At 38.1% G+C, this 21,528-nt stretch overlaps 2 protein-coding genes across 3 annotated transcripts in view; one reads left to right on the top strand and one right to left on the bottom strand.

The window, feature by feature from the left end:
* MCM9 (minichromosome maintenance 9 homologous recombination repair factor) overlaps window positions 1–21,528 on the top strand; it is a 64,192-nt gene that overhangs the window by 13,063 nt on the left and 29,601 nt on the right. For both annotated transcript variants that reach the window (XM_045544260.1, XM_045544261.1), the window contains exons 6-7: window positions 3,127–3,252; window positions 4,674–4,793. In XM_045544260.1, coding sequence (XP_045400216.1) covers window positions 3,127–3,252; window positions 4,674–4,793 — 246 coding nt within the window. The remainder of the gene's footprint in view (window positions 1–3,126; window positions 3,253–4,673; window positions 4,794–21,528) is intronic.
* On the bottom strand, window positions 6,996–21,381 carry ASF1A (anti-silencing function 1A histone chaperone). The gene is made up of 4 exons (XM_045544262.1): window positions 20,932–21,381; window positions 14,778–14,893; window positions 10,070–10,246; window positions 6,996–8,756 (listed from the first exon to the last, which is right to left on the bottom strand). Exons 1-4 carry the CDS (start codon window positions 21,038–21,040, stop codon window positions 8,544–8,546), a joined length of 615 nt encoding a protein of 204 aa, XP_045400218.1. The 5' UTR covers window positions 21,041–21,381; the 3' UTR covers window positions 6,996–8,543.

Raw genomic sequence — 21,528 nt, 5'->3', positions numbered from 1 at the left:
ATCATATTAAAGCCATTATTTCTCTTCTGATGTATTTTCAGTAATAGAGATAACTTCACCCTATTTTGGCTGAAGATTTTAAAATAGGGAGTAACTAGGAAAGAGATGATGAGGGATAGCATATGCTGAGAATAAGCTTTGTCATCACAGCAGAAATTTTGATTGTGACAGTTTAGTGTAATTACATAGAATAAAACCTCACACAGCCTTTGGGTTTGTAGTGTGTTTTTTATTGAAGAGTCCCAAATGTATAAAGCACCAATTAAGTCTTCAAATGCCAGTTTTCATTTTTCCTTGGAGGTATCTTCTCATAAAAATAAACTGAAGCCAGTAATAAACTATTTCTAATAAACTTCACCTCAAATCTGTTGAGTACTTTTTTCTTAAATCACATGCTGAACTAGACAGATATTATTTCACAAAATAAGGCTTCCGCTTACCTAAATATGGGCAGTTTGCCTTTATTTTGTAGGATTTTTTTTTTTTTGCTTATGTGTATAGCACATATGTAGTCGTTCCTGATCTTTCTTTTATTTGATCTATATAGAAAGAACCAAAAGTTCTCTACATTATGGCTTTATGAAGCAAGGACTTTAAGAATCATATATATATTTAAATAAATTCTTTGACTGGAAATGGTTTCTTAGGATTAGGTCCTTACAAAAATCTGTAACTTTTCCTTCCACGGTGATTCCTTATCGGTCCCAGTGCCACACCCCAACTCTGCCATATGACCGTGAAGGAAGGCCACCACACAGGGCTCTAACCAGAGCTTCAGTGCTTGTGCTGGTGGTTACAGTCTGGCTTTTTTTAATTAGACAGTTGTATGACACATTTATTAGATAAAAGAAGTAAATATAACAACCTTGTGAGAAATGTAAGTAGGCAGACAATGAGAAAATGAGGCAACATTTTTTGTTTTTGGTATAAATGGCTTCTCCCCTCTTCATTTCCTATTGACCAGTACCAGCGCACTGTTGTACCATTTCACGTGTGTGTTGCCAAGAGGGGGAGGTGAAGGTGGGGAGCTGTGTCCAACAGGGCGTCTTCATTCTGCCAGTCTAAAGCTGGAGATTGCTTCCCCTGCTCTTGGAGGTTGACCTGCTTTATGAAGACTTTATCCTGTGGGTATTGACTAGAATGACTCTAGGAGCTTTCTTCTGCAGTGACTTCAGGCACCCCTTGACCCTGGTGCTTAGATACTGTATAGAAACCCAAACGTATGGGTTGGGGTCTGTTGGGCCATCTGAACCCACTCTGGGGTAACTCAATTATCTTAAATCTGAGAGCTTCTCTTCATTGGGATAACTGAGGGCCATGCCACAAGAGGTGATAACTGGGCTGTTGCCACATTATTGACATGGTCTAGAACCACAGATTTAGGAGGGCGGTGGAGATGGGGGTAGTATTGACCCTAATGCATTCTCTTCCATGATACAGCCAGGGGAGCTTCTACTGCCATGATCCAAGTAATCAGGTTTTTCAACTTAGACAAGTTTAGGATTATGGCCTTTTCCCTTTTTTTTTCTCTGGTATCCCAGTCCTACCTTCATAGTCTATCTTTTGTGTTGACTTCAATGTGAGGAAATCTTGAGATCAGAAATTAAGTGCAAGTAATACAGGTAATAAAATAGTTAATGGTTAAGTAGTTCCCACTATGTGCCAGGTACTTTTTTCTTTGTGCATACACTTAATTCCTTTGATCCTAACAATTCTATGTTGGTACCATTATTATCTCCATTTTACAGATAAGGAAATGGAGGCAGAGAGGTTAAGAAACTTGTCCAAGGTCAGACAGCTAGTAAATAATGGTACCAGGATTTGAATCCAGACAAGACCCCCTAGCCTGTGCTCTTTACATTGGGATATGCTTCCCCTCAGCACATTAGTCATGACTCCTGTTTTGCTCAGCAAGGCTGGCTCTTTAACAGCTTTGGCTTGAGTGACTCCCTGGTCAGTTTGCTTATACTTAAATCTGCTTTTTGGGGCTGTTCCTTTTTTCCTTATCTGTGTAATTTCTAGATTCTGGTCACAATTTATCTACCTACTGTCAGGTCGTTTTATATGCTTAAATTCCTGACCTTTTTTCTCTGGGCGTTTTACCTCAGGAAAGGGAGGGATTCCTCCTGGCAGTTAATGGACTTCCTGGATTTACTAAATCTTCTTTCCGGTTCCTTTTTTACTAAAAGATTTTCTTCACCCTTTCTGCCATCTCAGGTCACATCACCATACCTTAGTTGCCACTGAGTCAATTTTGATTCATTACAAAAAGTAGCTTTTGTGCGTAGGGCCATAAATTGTAGAAATGCTCAGGAATGAATGGCTTGTTAGAATTTTATAGATTCGTTAGGCCAATGGCCGAATGAAATACTTTATTCATGAATAAGATAGGCAGATTCTCAGACATAGTGCTTTGATATTTCTGAAAACAGGACACATGATCAGAAGAATTCAGGATCTCCAGCTTATATTGCTAGGGTTGTAATTTGCAATGATCTTAATACCCTGATACCCATGTAACTTTATTCCAGATAAAAACAGAATTTACCAAACTGCCCGGAGCAAATGCTGAATTGACTCACAGGGTAGACTGATTTTACTTTGGTTTTACTTCTCTTCCTTCTCTTACACTTCTAGAGAAGCTCCATGAGCTCCAACTAGCTCTATATTCAAAGATTACTGGGTCCTATGACCTGACTCCTTGTTTCTGAGATTGAACACCTTCCTTGTATTTAGGCAGAAGAGTAATTTTACTGAAATTACCACATAGAAAGTACAACTGGTATTACTTTAAGGGATGATGTGTTGGCCTGATAGGTCATAGATGAGGGAGAAAAGATTTCCTTTCTTTACATACCTTCTAAAGTATGATAAATTCATAGAAAGTTAAGTAGCACCCAGGAATAAAAGGCAGACTTTTTATCTCATGGAATTAATAAGAAAAGGACTTTTTAGAACCAAAAAGTTACTTACTCCTTTTAGTCATTTGGAATTTGCCCTCTTGCTCATTTCAAGTTGCAGAAAGAGTATGTTTATGGGAGCATGGTCAGTTAGGATAGGAAGGGAAATTTCAGTTAGGGTTTCTTGATAATTATTGGTGACTTCTGATCTTTCTGCCTTTCTTAGGAAGGAATGAAATATTGGCCAGCTTGTGCCCTCAAGTATTTGGGATGTATCTAGTAAAGCTTGCTGTGGCCATGGTGCTGGCTGGTGGGATTCAAAGGACTGATGCCACAGGAACACGGGTCAGAGGTTAGTAGCTATTGAAAAATTCTGAGAAATATTAACACAGGGAGAGAAGCTAGACTTTTTCTTTCCTGAATAAAAACCACTTGTTCAGCTTTATCTTTTAAAGGTAATCTTTTAAAACTGACGATTGTCCAAATATCTCATACTTAGTCCAGCATCTATATATGAGAAGCTATTTTAGAAATCTAGAAAGGCTAAAAGAAATCATGCTTTTCAACTGGTATATGCTTTTGCTCTAGCCTTTAAGGGTGCCACAAAATAACACCTTTACGTTTCCATTACTGGGTATGTTTTTCATTGGATCCTCAGTCTTTTCAAGAGGAAAAGATTAGAAATGGTGCATTTTAATGTCTCCAAGTCAGTGTCTTTCCATCTGTGACTGTCAGTGTTTCTCTCAGACTGCTGCTCTTGGGCATCTGCCTGCCGATTCCCCTTCTGCTGCTAGAGAACAAATGTTCCAGCTGCTGTGAGGTGCTGCTGTAGGTCACACACATTCAAGCAAAGATTACTCTTAAGTGTACAATTATGTCCGGATGGCAGAAAGCTCTTTTGCAGCTAACATACTTAACTGACCAGAGTCTAGCATGAAGTATGTAAACCAAAAACTATAGATCAGGCTATTAGTAGGGACTCTAAAACCATATACAGTACAGTATAGAACAGTTCAGTATTAAGTTCATGTATATATTTTGATCACCTATTTGCAAGGCACTCTGATGAATATTGAGCTTATAAAAGGGTTTCCTATTAATACATTTAGAAAACACTGGAGTATTACTAAAGAAATTCATTTGGTCAGTGAGATAATATATACTATAGGATATGAACATGCTCATTTATGTTATATTTGAAAAATAAGAGTACATATAATTAAAATATTTCACTAGTAGAATTTTCATAAAATGAAAAAGTTTCAACTATTGGAATCCTATGTGATTTAATATTTATAAAGCACTTACAAAGTCCCCAACACTTACAAGTTCTTAAATAAAAATAGAATAAAATACTTGTATGACTTGTATGGAAAGATTTAATCACAGTAGTTTGGTATTTAAAAATAGATTAAATAAAATCAGAAACCTTGTAAGCCAAAAATTTTTTAAATGTTAACTATAGGCCTAAACATCTGGAAATAGCATATAACTTATTTAATAAAATTTTAAATGTCACATTCAGTAATCAAAGACTGTTAAATTTATAAGTTAACTTTTCTAAAGATTTTTCTAGTTAAACTCTTCCTCAAATGACCTTATGTGAAAGTATACAGCAGAAATACTATATAAATTGCCAACTCACCTGCCAAAAAAAACCAAAAAAATAAAAGTGTTGGCATTCCAAGTGGACCATTTTCTTTTTGATTAATTGTATTTGTTCACAGGTCCTTTTATTAAAATTTAAAACTTTACATATTTACTTTTTCCTAGGTGAATCTCATCTCTTATTGGTTGGGGATCCTGGCACAGGGAAATCTCAATTCCTGAAATATGCAGCAAAGATTACACCAAGATCTGTGCTGACCACAGGAATTGGATCTACGAGTGCAGGTACTTTATGTGACAATTTCAAGTAATTTAATATTACTACAGAAGCTAACACAATAGTTTTCTGATGAAAAACTGCCTATAATAGGATAATTTTCAAGCTAACTTTTGAGATTATTGCCCAAAACTGAAGGAAATATGCAACATTACTTTTGTAGCTCTAAGAAAATATTTTGAAAGCTCCACCTTCACTTACCTTTGCATCTTAATTTTGAACAATCCTATTTGATATTCTCATTCTCTAGTGATTCCATCATACATATGTATGCAGGAAAAAGTACACATCATCTGGCATTTTATGAAGACCCAGCAAACAGAATGTTAAAATAAACTAAATAGGGGTAAATTTACAAAAGTAGACAGAAGGTGCAGAACTTAAGGCATGTTCATGCTCATAGATCTGATAGGCAACAGTAGCTTCTATCAAAATATGTAGAAAATTTGTCTATCAGTATTCGGAAAGCATACTTTCATCACTGCAATGTGAAGCTTCATTCATACATTGTAATGATTCTTTCGCAAGTACATTTAAAAGCCTTTGCAGATAGAATGTCAAGATTTGATTATAAATAAAGTGACCTAGGGAATTTAGGAAAAATTTATTTTAAAAAATGTTTTGATGCCATTTTATACTTTTACACTTTTGATTGGGGTAGTGTTTCAATGTTCTTCTAAAAATAAGCCCTTGGTTTCACACATTGTGCAAATGTTATTTGCTGCTTGTAAAGGGAATCTAGCTTCCATTGACCTGTGCCTAAGTTTCTTATGAGAAGCTTATACTTTAAAATTTATCATATAACTGAAAATGCTTCACTAATGATCTTATATAAGTGGGAAACCATTGTGAAGGGGCTGTCAGGTTTTGAAATATGAATATAACTGAAGAGTACATTAAGCATTGACAAGAAGGGATTTGTGGAGAAGAGATAAACTTCAGGTTACTAGAAGGGAAGGCAGCAAGAATATATAAAGAATATTTCCTATGCATTTTAAAATCCTTATGACTCAATGTTCTAGAGTCTGTATAAAATGATAATAAAGATGTTTCCCAAGTAACTATGCAGAATGTTTCCTAAGTAATTATGTGGAATGTCAAAAAATGAGTCCAGGCTATCTTGTGGGCTACTCATAATTTCAGAGTATTAGGGCAATTTAAAAGTGAATAGCTGCTGATTCACTGGATTAATGAATTAGTGTAAAAAACTGTACTGGCACTTTCCCCTCCTTTTTTATACCAAGATCATAATCCAAATCTGAGAGAAAAGACAGGTATAGGGAATATAAGCTTTACAACTGTAGAAAAGTTATTGCTAATTCTACCTAAAGGGCCAGACTAGCCTTTCTTCAAACTGTATATTGCAACCCATTAGAAAGTCATAAAAGTCAATTCAGTGGGTCAAAAGCAGCACTTTGACAGTGAAATACAATTTAAAAAAAAAATGCCAGAATACTGCACGTAGTAACAGGTGCACTAAGGGTGCATTTTCATGAAAGTTTTTAATGTAAATACATACTTGTGTTACAGGGGTCACACTTTATTTTTTTTAAAGAATTTTTGTACCATGGATTATGATAAAAAATTTTGAAAACTGCTTCCACAGTCTTGGGAAAACTAGAAACCCCAAATCTTAAAACCAGAGAGTAAGACCACATGGGAGCCTAAGGTTAAGAATAAGTAAATACATACACACACTTCCTCAGACTTCCTGAATGTTCTCTGAGCTCAAGCGCTACCCCTATTTCCTCCAGTCTTCTCACCTATCTCTTCAGTGCCATAAGTAATTTGTTCATGTTTATCTTCTCAGGACACAGCTATTTACTATGATCAAAGGGGAAAAACAATTCTATGCCTTCTAGCTATAATTCAGATATAGTATCTATAAATGAGGCTAAACAGGGAAAAGATCTACATGGTATAGTTTCTTATTTCCTAATGTATGAATTCTAAATCTATTTTCATTTTTTAAAAATTATAAAGCCATAACATTTAAGATAAAAGGAAAATGTTTGTGTCCCAAACTTCTGTGAAGATTAACTACCCATTTACAAATTGACATAAAAACCTTTTGATATTACTACAAACTGATAGTTATAGTCAGAATAAAAACTCAGCAGTAAATTACTTTATTTGGTGATTTGGCTTATTATGCTTTATTTTTAAAAAGCACATATCTTGCTTCTGTTATATTAATCACTGAGCTCTTATTGGAAAGTAATGCTTTTATTTTCATTTTAATATTTTAACATTTTCTTTTAATTGCAATTAGACAAAAATGAGATTTTCTTCATCAAGTTTAACAGTCAGAAGTATTTTACTTTTAAAATCTATGAACTAGTTAATGGACAGTATTTTAATCTGGTGTATTAAAAATTTCAAACTTTAACATTTGGCAAAACTTGGCTTCATAAATTTACTTTTTTAGGATAATAGGAAATATATACAATTTAGAATCTGTATTTAGACAAATGCCCTTTCTTTCCTCAACATAAAACCTTTAAAAAGTGCAAGTATAAAAGTTTCATATATGAAGGCACTGCATAACCTGCATTATACTGCTGTCTTGCTGAGCAAGAATAATGAAAACATTCTACCCTTAATTTAACACAACATAAGAAACTTTTTGAGGAAGGACGTAGCTCTCAAAAAGAACCTTTTAGCCCATCTAGTTAATGAATTCCTGTCCAACACTGCTTTTCAAAAACTTATGTAGAAAAGCTATCTAGAAAATGTTAACCACAGATATGCCTGATCTCATTCTTCGTGTCAGAGAAAATGGGGAAGAGTAGTACAAATGTGAAAATATACATATTTCTAAAATAGTGACTTAACTATTATGATAAAGCTAAATATACCTTTCTAAATCCACTGTTTTTATATACTCTTTTTATATCCTGCCAACAACAAATGATCAGAAGAATTTTAAAAAGTTTATAGTATTTATTTATATTTTTATAAATGTAATGGACAAATTTGAGTCCTTATAATCTCCTATTCTTCAACTTAGGGAGTCTGTATTTGCTCTTGATATTTGTATTTGGTCTTGAATTCATTGGGTAGTAACAATGTATGATTCAAGAAGTGCTCAGATGTGCTAAACTCTGTTATAAAAACAAAAACCATAGCCAGGGTTGCCTTATAAACAATTAGCCACATTTGTTATTATCTTAGAAAACAAACCAAATTTTGTCCAACATTATGTGAACTGTAATAGTAGCCATGAGAGGCTTCAGGGTGACCTGGAAAATAGCCTATAGTTAATTTCAAATCCCCTTTTAAAGGCCATACCAAAAAAGAAAGGAAATTTTCCCCTTAAATTAAACCACACTGTGTTTTCATAGGAAGAAACATTTTAGTTGAAGTGAACTTTGTTCTTTCAAAGGCCAATAAAATTAATGGTCCAAAGATTACTTTCCAAGAGGCTAACATATCTTGACAACCTGGTCCAATGATTCATATTTTTCTTTGTAAGTGCTTTAATTACATGTAAAGGAGAAGAAAATAATATATATGCTTTAATTAGAGTAGTTTCAGGACAAATAAAATAACACATTAGAGAAAAAAATTACTTAAAAATAGCTGTATTTATATTCCACAATTTGTTCAAATACTGGTTTTCTTATAAACTTTCTTTCTACAGGATGTTTTTAAACAAATTCTTCACATTGTATCTTGACTATGTACTTACGGAATTTCAGGGAAATAGTTCTGTGTGGGTTTAATAGCTTAATTTGTACTAAAGGGATGGCAGGTGGTCACATGCAGTCCATGTGGGATTCTAACATGACATTTAGTGAGTTTTCTGATGTGGACCATCCCTTTGACGCTGAAGGTAATGCATCTGTTGAAAGAAGTGACTGTAGATTTGGATTACTGCTCTCTGTATCTTCCAGTTTTTCTGTGTTATCTTCCCAATTAATGTGGAATCTTGTGACCCTGGGATTAGATGCCAGAATGTTCCTTTGAAGCTAGAGGAAGAAGGAAATATATAAATGGTAAACATTAATAAAGTTAGATCACCATATGCAAATAAGAGCTTAATAAATGGTTCACGTTAGTACTCCTGAAGGGCTAAGTTCATATACAAAGTGTAAGTCAAATAAATAAAGCACCTTAAATATAATATTAGCCAATCAGGACTAGAGCCATGGCAAAGAGATTACCTTAGATGAATGGAAACATGGAGAATCTGAGAGGATACACATTCAGGTGTTTTACTATTCAAGAAAATACCTCCTCTATACGTCTGTTTTCTAAAGCGGAGACGATCTTTTCTTTTTTTGAAGATGAATGCTTCAGAAAATGCTTCATCTAACAAACTAAGCCCTCTTCACATTGCTATCTTTTTAAGGAAAATGAAAAATTTCCTCAAATATAACCTCTTATTATTAATGGTTTTAAAGATGGCTTTTAAAGATGTCTCCTTCTTAGAAACAGTATTCTAGTTTATTCTCTTTTCTGCTATACAAGGTGCCATACAGGAAACTAAGAAATTGGATCAATGGAAGATCCTACAATCTGTATGAAAAATATTCCATCCTTATTATAGAAAGGAGAACATTCTATTCTGTTGCCCTGTAATTTTTCTTGCATGGTCTAAGAGATAGTGTGTCATGTTCAACTTCCCCTACTTTGCATCCTCACAAGATCACCAGTTACTAAACTGTTACAGTTCCCAATCGAAAATAAGGTATTAAGTATCTTTGAGAACGGTGAATCACAGATTTCAGCTTCTCAGTCAGAGTTTTAACTCTTTTTCACCATGAGAAGTATTTAAGAGCTTTAGTTTACCTCTACAAATGGCAGATCTTTAGCATATAGGTATTCTGAGATAACACTGTTCACATGGAAAACAAATAGAACTTTCCCCCACAATTTTGGGAACAGTTATACATAAAAATATCATTACTGAATAATCAGTACAACAAACATAAATTCCCATGTCCTAAAGGTTGACATGAATAGAGTTATGATGTATGGGAAATGTTACACAGAAAGCCATAAAAAAAGGCTTCTTTCTTACAAGAGACACTTTCATTTTCCTAAACCAATAGAGATGTTCAGGTGTCTGCCCAACATTAATTACTAATGACTCACCTGGAGGGTAGGGTTTGAGGTCATCCATAGTAATGGAACAATAATTAGTTAGCCCAGTTGGCACAAGGACCTCAAATTTATTTTGTCTCAAAGTCATTTTCATAGTGTACTATGAAACAGTAATAGCAACCACTTAAAAAATTGTATAGTAAAAGTAATTAAAAAGGAATAGTAAGAACATTACCTTAGAAAAGTCTGGTTTTACTGGTGGATTTTCTCTTAATTCTGTTTCAGTATATTCATTATTTACATAATAGCCAACTCTAATAAATTCTTGACCTCGATAGGTACAAGTAATTAGCACAACTGTTACACCTACTGCATCTGCATCTGGAATGAGTCCTGGATTAGGGGCATCAGCCTAGAATTTAAAAAGAAAAGGAAAACAGAAAAAGTTGTTAAGAGCAGGCAAGGCTGGAGTTTTAGTTATCTTGAGTACCATCAGTTGAGGATGCAACAACAAAAACTTGGAAATCATACTGGGAAGGCAAATGCTCATTTTTGAGATTGACTTATAGCTAGAAAGTACAGTTCCTGTAAGTATCCTCGATACTTCAAAGCAACCCCACACTTCTCTTGGGAAATAATTCTGGCTACAGTGCATGGTGGTTCATGAGGGATTATGCAATATTTATTACAAAATCTTTCATAAAATGTAGTAAACAAAGCAAATAGTCTTATTGATTTTAACCTTTTCTAGTCATAATTTTCAGACCTAAATTAGTAAATATTAAATTATCTCCACACAGCCTGTTGGCAGCAAATATTTATTATACCAGTTTCGTTCTTCAACTCAGGACGCTATATTTTCATACCCACTCAACCACCCCTCACAGATATTCTAATAGATAGTATAAAACTGAAAATGGGATGGAAATAGCAGATTTTCAAAAAATATTAATAATCCTTTGTTGAGACTACTCAATAGTCACTTTGCTAGGCACTACAGTATAGTGTGCTGTTTAAACCACACATAACTGTGGAAATTCAGTGAAGGTAAAGATTGTTTTTGGCAGATGTCAAAGACCTTGTTTTGAATCAAGCTATTGTAAACTGTACCCAGAGGAGTGTAGAAGGTAAGCAAGCAAGTTAGAGGCAGCTAGGAGCATGAGCAAAGGGTAGGACCCTGTCTATAGTAGCATGTGGAACAGTAAAGTAACTGATTGGATGGAGGGAGCCACAGATTGAGGGGACATAGGCAGTGATGGCTGAGGCATCTGAGCTCGACCTGAGGCAGCCATTCTGGGTGATGAGTGGGTCAAGTCCCAGCAAATTACCTTACTGTTGCTCGGACACCAAGGAACATCCTTGGGCCTAGGTGAATGCTTCAGCCAATGTCTCAGCTTGGAAACATTGAAGACTGATGTTCCTACCACGTGTAGATGACACAAAAAGGCATTTTATATCTACCTGGTCATCTAGGCTAAAAACCTCAATCACCCACAGCTTCTCTATCTCCCATATCTAATCAGTCGATTTTTCATTTCTAAAGGCTAAACTTGTGCCTTCATCTCTTATCTAGAATATTCCTAAACTTTCTAACTGGTCTCCCCAGCTCTAGCCTAATCATGTGCAGTGCTACCAGCATTAGCTATTTAAGCACAGATCTGTTCCTATCTCTTTGCCTGATTTTAAAACCTCAGATGATTGGTTCCCATTTCTAAAAGATAAAATCTCACTTCTTTAACTTCATTTATAAGGCCCATAACAATTGGTCTCCAACCAACATCTCCATTCACACCTCCTTTAACTCCACCCTTGTTCTATATATGAATTATCCAGTTCTTTCAAACGTGGTGCTAATCTTTCATGCTCTGTGCCTCCAACACACTGTTCCCTTGGCCTAAAAGTTCTCTCCCTGACATCCTGAAAAATTCATCTTTTGATGCTTAACATTTGATCAAATGTATCCTTCTCAATGAAGCCCTTTCTAATTCAGAAGGTAGAATCAGTAGATTCCTTTTTTATGTGCTTATATTACTTGACACAAATCCTCTACAAATGCATGTGCAACAATCTAAATATATTACTTTTCAGTCTTCCCTGCTACACACACATACAACTCAGGCTTTATCCAGGGCAGGAGTCCCATCCAGTTCATCTTTTCAATCTCATGTCTGGCACAGCTATGAACACTTAGTATTTTGAAATTCATTCATAACTCAGTTCTTGACCTGAAGGGGTATATGATTTCTCTGGAGAGACACCAGGATGGGGACAGAGAGCCTGTCCTGGTGAATGTGCTGTTGTGTCTTAGAGATCCTATATACCCCTTCCCTAAAGGGGTTATGTTACTTCCAGGGTGTCCAGAGGTATGCCAATGTACTGGAAGTGGGTAGAGATGGGAAATATAAATCAGTACTGCTATGGGAACTCTCCCCCACATTGCTTCCCATACCTTCAGAAGTAAAATGGTTCTAGACATGTTTGTGTTTTAAAATTTGTTTGCAAATATTAAAACAATCAAAATTTGAAAAGGATTCAGCTTGAGCAAATTTGGGTGGAGAAACTTATAGGCCTCTCAGATCATTTAAGATGGATAAGTGCTGGGCAGAGATCTTTGACTCTAGCCAGCAATACGAGGCAGATGTTTGGACATCTTCCTGCTAGCCTTTGACCTACTCACAAGAAAAGCATGTTTAACTATTCTGAGAGGCAAAATCATGGCAGACCAGGAGAATACTATAACAGTTTAAAATACAAAACAAAAGCTGTACTTTAGCTTCTGTGGATAATGGTGAATTTTGTAAAATATACGGGCCAAACAAATGACCTAAATCACACTGTGCCGCCTCCGTTCTTCTTGGCAATATGTGCACTGATACCAAGGTAAAGCTACTCAAAAATCACCAGAAGGAAACATTTTTGCATAATTTTTTTCCTACAGCATTCTCAGCCAAAAGCTTAGGAGTATTCTTAACATAAACACAAAAGATTTTCAAGGGTTTGTTTAAAAAATAAGGCATTTATTTGTAAGTTTTCAGAGTAGCATAAAAAGGTGTATCACTGTATGTCAACTCAAGTTTCTTGTACTATATCATGAATTATCATCCAAAGTATGGGTTCCTCAGGCTTGTGGGTCAAAGCAAATCCTGCTTCTTTATATAACAATTTCATGAAGCTAAGAGAATAAAAATTTAGTTCTAATTATAGAAATAGGACACTATTTGTCAGTGATTGTACTAAATGCTTTATTTTTCATACCATTCTTATGAGGTAGAATATTATCTACATTTTACAGATGACTAGAGTGACCAAGGGAGCTTGTCTAAAGTCACACATGGCTAATAAGCAGAGGAGTCCGGATTTGATCAGGTCTGTAACTGCAGTGCTTCCTCCTATAGAACACGGCATTCTGTTACCCATGTATTTTACAATGTTATGCACTCACACAGCTCAGGTTAACAGCATTTTTAATTAGCATATTTGAGCCTTTCTTAACCATTTGTTTAGATACATCAAATTATTTTATAATTTTTTTAGAGATGAGGTCTTGTGCTGTCACCCAGGTTGAAGTACAGTGGCCCAGTTTTAGCTCACTGCAGCCTCAAACCCTTGGGCTCAAGTGATCCTTCTTCCTCAGCCTCCCTAGCAGCTGAGAGTACAGGCATGCACCCCCATACTGGGCCAATTTTTTTTTCTTTTTTGTTTTTTAGAGGGAGGGTATCACTATGTTACAGGCTGGTCTCAAACTCCTGGCCTCAAGCAGTCCTGCATCACTGAGATCACAGGTATAAGCCACTGCACCTGGCAGTATACGCTAAATTATCTGTTGCTTTTTAACAAAAAGCACTAAGGCTAGAAAACCAAGATTCTGAATTCAAAATTTACGACACGGAGGGAAAGGTGGCAGCTCTAGTGATGGCATGTGTCTAAGTGATTCTTCCCCAATTTCTGGTGGGATTATTTGACCAACAGCATTCATTTAAATGGGCCCCATCTGAGAAGTGAGAAAACATGGGAGGTCAGGGATAGGAAGAGTTAGATTTTCTTTCTGGATTAAGTCTTTTCAGTGGGTTTTACTTAACTGTTGGGTAGAAATATTCATAACAAAAATAGGTTTTTAAAAACCTATGGCTACTCTTTGGACTATTACAAATATCTTTCTCTGAATAAGAATGGATAATTGAGAAATGACTGAATACTTTTATATAGCTATTTAACATGGGTTAAAAGAAATAACACTTTTGAGTACAGAAGACAGTGTCTGAAGACTTGGCACAGACCCAAATACTGTCAGTGGGATCTAAGAACATAATTTATAGTAGTAGAATTTCCCCTCACCAATAACTGGTGGGGTAGTAGTAGATTTGTTAACAGCAGTCCTCTGTAAGACATGTAGATTATTAGATGTTGCAGTAAACCACCAGACTTTCATTCCAGCAACCAAAGATCACCCATCTCTATCTACTACCTGTTAACCTAGCTCACTTACTGATTGCTGAAATAAAGTTGTTTTTGTTACATCATCATCACTCCTAGTAGCTGAAACCATAAACTGAAGATGCATTACTAACTATTCTCGTTAGTAATAAGCATTTTGAATCCATGTTTTGGGCTGCTAGACTGCCACTCGGGGAAGTCTGATCCTAAGGGACTATTCACAGAAGAGCCCAAAATTAACCACCATGTATATCATGATATAGTATAAAGTTTACTGTATGTTGTGTATCTCCCTAAAATAAGTATCACATTAACACTTCTGAACATATAAAACCAAGAAGTAAAGTTCTGTTGAGACACAGAGATTGCCTAAAACATGATGGAAGCAAATTAAAAGAGAATACAGCAGAAGCAGAGTGATTTAACCCAAAAGAAAAGGGATAAGGAAGAGATAATCCAGTCTACTTAGAAACATATTTGGCATACACATTTACCAAGATTCATCTTACCTGAAATACAAACATGTGCCTTCCTGCAGGAACAGGACCCACTAAAACAGAATCTAAAACTTGATCGTATTCTTCACTTTCTGCAGAGCCCACATAGATAATTTTCCACTCCAAGTCTAGGGTAAAAACCAAAGTGTTATTTCACACTTATTAATTACATTACCAGATGACATAAAAAACCTTTTTGATGTCCACTTAACCATTTACTGGCTGCCAAAATTGGCTTCTTATAGCAGAAAATCCAGAGAGGCACTGAAATGCTCCTTATGAAATTCTTACCAGAGTTCACACCTTATGCCAGTTTCTCAAAATGCTCTTTTGTGAAACACTGGTTCCTGGTCAGTGCTCTTCACAAATAACATAGCCAAAAACTTGGGAAATGCTATAAACCTTGTCTTGAGGATTCATAAAGCACACTGGCACGGTAAGTGTCCTGAGATATCCTTTAGTAAAGAACACCAGTAACATTAATCCAGCATTTTCCAAATTTATTTGGTTATAGCATCCCTCCGCCCCTTTTTTGTATTTCATTTTTTAACACCTTCCTCAACACACATTGGAAGGGCTGCCCTATACTATGTTGCAGAGACTCAAATCATCATAGAGCTCCAGAGTGGAAAAATCATTATGAGCAAACCTCCCTTGTGGCTCAGAAGTAAGTGGCATCAGCTCATCAACTCTTAAAAGGACCACAGCTGTGTTTTTTCCTTATGGCACCTCCTCATGTCATACATTCTTTAAATTGGGAAGAGGAAACTGAGATCTTTACACCACTTGATACAATAGAGTATATTCAGTGGAGATAAGTACAAGAGGACAAGACACTCAGGTGCACCCCAAGACATTATATGTAATTCAATCTAGCAGATTTTATTGAGCATCTTTTATAATGTGCTCTGTGAGGAGAACCCAAAGATCACCAGAACTGCTACTCTTTGAGGGAGCTTCCTTTTCAGTAGGGGGTTAGAAGACAACTCATCACACAAATCACCTCTGAGAGACCTCATCCTCTTAGAGTGTTTAGCACTGTATGGTTTGCCTGTTGCATTCACTACACAGAGACTACACAAGCACTCTCAGAGGGGTGTGTTTCTAGGCCGCTCATGGAGAATCTAGTTCGTGCCACTGTGTGTTGCCACTTTTGCATAACTGTGTAGATATTTATGTTCCCCATGTTGATAACAGAAATATTATAGGTACTACTTCTTATTCATACTGTATTATAAACTGCCAATTTACTGAACTGAAAGCTCCTTTAGATTTATATTTTCTCTTAAGTCAGTAGTCATTTTCTGAGGACCTATTATGTCATGGTTCTGTCCTAGACCACTTGTATTTCCAGCTTCTAGCACATTTCCAGATGCAGGGTCCTGCATCTTAACATCTCACAAGATCATTTATTTGTTGATGGAGATAGAGGAAGCAAACAATGTGAGTATCTTGTCAAATACTAAGGCCCAGAAGTAGGAGCATGCTTGGCATGTTCTAGAAAAAGCAAGGAGGCCAGGGCTGGAGCAGAATGAGAGCAAGGGGGAGAGTAGCCAACCATATGATGGGGGATGAGGCACATGGCCAGATCATGCAGTTTTGAAGGCCATCGTAAGGACTTTGGCTTTTACACTGAGTGGCATGGGAAGCCATGGAGGGTTTTGAGCAGAGTGACATGATCCAGCTTTCATTTTAAGAGGACTGTTTTGACTGCTGTGTTCTGTACAGATTGTAAGAGGGCAAGGGCAGAAACAGAATATTTCAACAATTGAGGCAAGAAATTATGGTGGCTTGTATCACATATAGCCATGAGTGTGTGAAGCGGTTATATTCTGGATAAATTTTGAAGTTGGAAGCAACAGGAGCCACTTTTTTTGCAGAGGGTGAGAGAGAAACTATCAGGAGTTAGTTTTAGACATGTTTGAAATGTGCACTAGATATCTAAATGGAGATACTGAATAGGTCTGGTAAAAATTTGGAAATTTTCAATGATATGTAAAGCCTTGAAAATAGAAGGGATTCCTAGTGAGTGAGCCTTTGGGCTTTCCAAAAGTTAAGAGGTTAAGAAGTTGAAGAATCAATAAAGTAGGTTACAAATTAGTGGCCAGTGAAGTAGGTGACCCAAAAGCCAAGTAAAGAAGTTGTTAAGGGGTGTGAAAGCTACTAAACTAGCCAAGTGAGGATGAGACTAAGAATTGTCACATGGGGTTTTCATAAAACTTTAATTTCATATGTATTTGTACCACTACATATAATACTGTTGGTCTTCTAATTGGTGTAAGTCAAACTGGTATTTGTGAACTGGCATAGGAATTGTAATTTAATTTATAAACCTTTTATAAAATACCTACTATGTGCCGGGCATTGGTCTTGCTGCTTCATGCCTGTTGCTTAAACCTCAGCAGCCTTATCATATGGATCTAATTATCCCTATGATGCAAACCAAGTTGCAAACTTTGATGCAAACTCCAAGAGGTTAACCTACCTACATTCACAGTTTGTAAATCAAAGAGTAAGAATTCAAGCTATGCCCGCAACTCCAAAGCCAGGGCTTTTTCCAAAAACCTAACTGGGAAAGATAAATTTCTTTCTTTCTAGCTCTCAAATTAATAGTGGAATAAGGGAACTTAATTGCAGGGGAAAGGGTGAGAGCAGAGGTGGAGAGATAATCTCACCTTCACGAGAACAGGCTGCAGTTTAGGGAACACCTGCACATTGATTTTCCTGCTTAAAAGATGCTGTAGCTGAGTTTCAAATGCTCAGTGCTTTTTTTTTTTTTTTAATAAATTAGCATCCGTTGTTTTATTATTTTTTTAAACCCAGCTTTCATTTCATTCCCCTGCCTTCAGTATTTGAAGGGGGTAAGGGAAAGGATACAGTCAGATTCTTTACACAGGTTCTCACTTGAAGTTTGTTTTTCTTAATAATAATTTTTTTTTTTTTTTTTTGAGACAGACTCTCACTCTGTTGCCCTGAGCAGAGTGCCATGGCATCAGCCTAGCGCAGAGCAACCTCAAACTCCTGGGCTCAAGGGATCCTTGAGCCTCCCAAGTAGCTGGGGTCTACAGGCATGCGCCACAATGCCCAGCTAATTTTTTCTATTTTTAGTAGAGACAGGGGGGGTCTCACTCTTGCTCAAGCTGGTCTGGAAATTGTGACCTCAAGTAATCCTCCCCCTCCTTGGGCTCCCAGAGTGCTAGGATTATAGGTGTGCCGCCCTCTCAGTTAAAGTTTATTTAAAGTTAACTAATTGTTTAATTTGATCATGGTAATCTCAGTATGAAAGTATCTCCATTTGTGGTGGCAGTGAGTGAGGGAAGTCACCAAGGGAATCTAAGCTAATTATAATACTTGGGAAGACCTGTGGTCTAGTGGAAAGTATGTAATCTTTAGAATTGGAACAAATTTTGAAGTTGGAAAGTATGAAGCACCATGCTCAATTCTGGTGCATTATAAGTATTCAATAGACAGCTATAATTATTGACATATATAGACTTAAAAATATCAGAAAAGCCAATCAAAAATTGTACACGCTTGGTGACCATCAGGTTCAAGCACAGCCAGGGTCTCCCATGTCCCTGTATGACAGGAAAGCTTCTGGCTAAAATCTTGACCTCTCATTTTTTAAGGCTGCCCCACCCCCTGACATAAGCCTTATATTAGAAACAACCAAATTGCCTCAAGGACTCAAGGCTTTTTCTAAAGCAAATCTAACAGGGCAGCTTTTAAAGGAAAGTGAAAATATTTGGGGGTTGCTGACAAAGTATGAAAAATGGTGACCAAACTCTGGTTTGAGACTTGAGACAAAGTCAAAATTCTCTTCAAAATATTCTGTAGTTTAATTTCAAGAACACTTCTTTTTAAGAACTATAATATAAAAGTATGGAACCTATAAGGAGCCTTTGCTAAGTACACGCAGTTTCCTTAATCCACATAGCCTCTAGGTGGAGTACACAGGCATGGCACCTTTTTGAAAGATTCCTTTGCAGCTTCAGTATGACTCAGCTTAAAATATTTTTTAAAATACTAAATAAATGCTCAGTAATGGCACCCTGCAAGTGAAATGTACCAGTGGAAGTAGGTGTATACTTGTCATCAGTATTGTAAAAACCCTGAAGTGATTCAGCTGGGTTTTGAATGAATCCCAGTTAAAAATGGAACATAGTTTGGCCTCTATAAATGGCTGGTTTCAACTATCCAATATAAAGGCCCTGTAACAGCACCTTGAATCATTTTCCTTGTTCTCAGTTAACTCCTAAAATGGAAGGCATCACTTGAGAAATACCTGTAATTTGGAGAACATCTAACGCCTAAAACGTTGTTGTGTAAGCCAGAATGCGTCGATCAATGGTTTTTCTTATATTTGCCCATATTTTTTATGTACAATTGGGAATAAGAAGGAAAAATTGCTGACTGTTGGATATGAAAAATGGGCCTGGTTCCTGAAATGCTTGTAGTAGAACTATGGGAGAATGATCAAATGATTTCACAATAGTAAGAATACCCTTTAATATTATCAATGGCCTATTAGTTTATTTTAATAAATGAAATCATCTTTCAGAATATGTCCTCTATAAAATATATGTGCATTTATGCTTTATATATGTATTAAAACAACAGACTCATTAAAGTATTGTGGTTACTTTAAAAGGAGTGAGACAGAAGGCATTGAATACAAAGGACTGTTACATTGTGTATGTATGTACAACTTTTTGAAAGCTTATTACAATAAGCATATATTGCTTTTATAATTAAAGTTAACACCCTACATAAGATACATTTTAAAGATTAATTTTTAAAATAAAAACGCTTTACATGCCACCATTAGCCAAATAATTTTAAATACACTTTTTTAAATATACTTGTAAATTCAAAGCAGCATGTCCCCTGTTCAGTTGTAAAATTAACACTAATAAACTTTTTCCCCTCAAATTTTGAAAATGAAATACTGGATTACTTTGTTAAAATCTAAGGAAAGCAAAGGTAAGAAACTGTCCAGTTTTAGCTTTATAAATACTTATTACTGAACATATTAAAAATATTTATCTTTTTGGAAGACCTTAAAAGGTATTGAGAAAAAATACTAAAAACGTTTGCATTGCCATCAGGATCTTACCATTAATTTCCTAGCCCACGTTTGTGTTTTACGTCCAGAGTATGTTCTGCATTTGTTTGGATGTGGAGTTAATTAGATTTCAACACGTTTTTGAAGAAAGTCGTCTTTGGGACTATTTATAAATCAGAGATTAAGTCCTGGAAATTATTTTAGCATCTTACTAATTTCTGCTCTTGGGTTAAATGTAACTTCCTAGCTTAGCTGTATTTTTCTTCCTGAGACAGAGGAGGTTTTCGTCACTGAGGAAAAGGAGTCCGGGTTGGTCCGGAAGCCCGCGCAACAGCATCCCGGGCGTCCCGCGCGTCCCGGGCGCCGGCCGGGGAGGACCGGCCGGGAGGACCCAGGGCCCCCGGGGAGCGCCGGCGCCCGGCCCGCGGCGCGGAGGGGCCGAGCCTGCGCCCGCCTCCCCCGCTGGTTGGTCGAGGGAGCCAGAAATCAGCGCGAGGACAGCCTCGCTCTCCTCCCCGCAGCGACCGGGCACGGCAGGCCAGGAGAGTAGGGCAACTCCGCTGTCGGCTCCAGTAAGGGACGTGCCTTTCGCTCCGGGCAGGAAGGCGGGCGGCGGGGCGAGAGGAGGCGTCGTGACGCCGGGGTCGCGAGCCCAATTCTCCGCTCGGGGTAAGATGGCTCCGCTCCTAACTCGCCGGCGCGACCACACGCACGCCTCTCCCTCCCAGCCTCTTCGCCGGGGCCGCGAGGGTCGCGGAGGCCGTTCGCGGCGCGGGGCCAGCCGGAGCGCCCCGCGGCCGGCGCGGCGGGCGCGAGTGCGGGTCCCGCGAACCGCCTGCCCGCCAGACAAAGCTGACAACATGGCTACCTCTGCTCGAACAAGTTCCTCCCAAGTTGAGCCGCGGCGGGCGCCGGGGCTGCGGCCGAACGCAGCACGCGCCTCGGCAGCCGTCGTCCGTCAACTTCAAGTTTCCCTCCGCGGAGCCCGGCCCGCAGCCCGCCCGGCGCCGAGGACGGCCGCCCCGCCGGGGCCGGGCCCGGGAAACTTTCAACGTCTGCAGCCCGCAACTGACAGCCCGGGCGGCGGGCGTCGCGACTCACCTTCAGACAGGTCCTCGATGCACTCGAAGGTGATCTCGAACTGGAACGGGTTGTAGAAAGGAGAAGGGTTATCCAGCACCACTACATTGTTCACCTGAACCTTTGCCATATTTTGAAGAAAAAAAAAAAAACAAACAATGGGACCTGGGGCTCGTTGCGGCACAATAAAGTCCAGCGCGTGGCCGCTCGGGAGAGCGCAGACCCCCGCCCCGGTGCCTGCCCGACGTCGTGCAGCGGCCACTTGAGAAACTTTTTTTTCCTCTTTTTATTTACACGGGAGCACTCCACAGTGTTTTGCAGCTTTCCTATTTCACTAAACTACAGCCCATTCTGCTCTGATAACTAGCAGCGTTGCCCGCGATTGGCTGCACCCGAGCTCTGACCCTCCTCCTCCAGCGAGGGCTTCGGCAGCGAGCAAGATGGGCTCCCGCTCCCGGAACGGACTCGGAAACTTTAACTGCGGCTCCACCTGCTGGTGTGGATTAGGACAAAGGCGGAGAACAAAGTGAGTGGAATAAGGGCTGGGAGGCCCGCGCGGAGGCCGCCGCCGGCGGCGGCGGGGGGAGGGGCAGTGCAGGCCCCGCCCCCGACCCGGCG

Source organism: Lemur catta, chromosome 2 (assembly GCF_020740605.2).
Source record: "Lemur catta isolate mLemCat1 chromosome 2, mLemCat1.pri, whole genome shotgun sequence".
NCBI classification, from domain to species: Eukaryota; Metazoa; Chordata; class Mammalia; order Primates; family Lemuridae; genus Lemur; species Lemur catta.
This window is presented reverse-complemented; position numbering and strand designations above follow the sequence as displayed.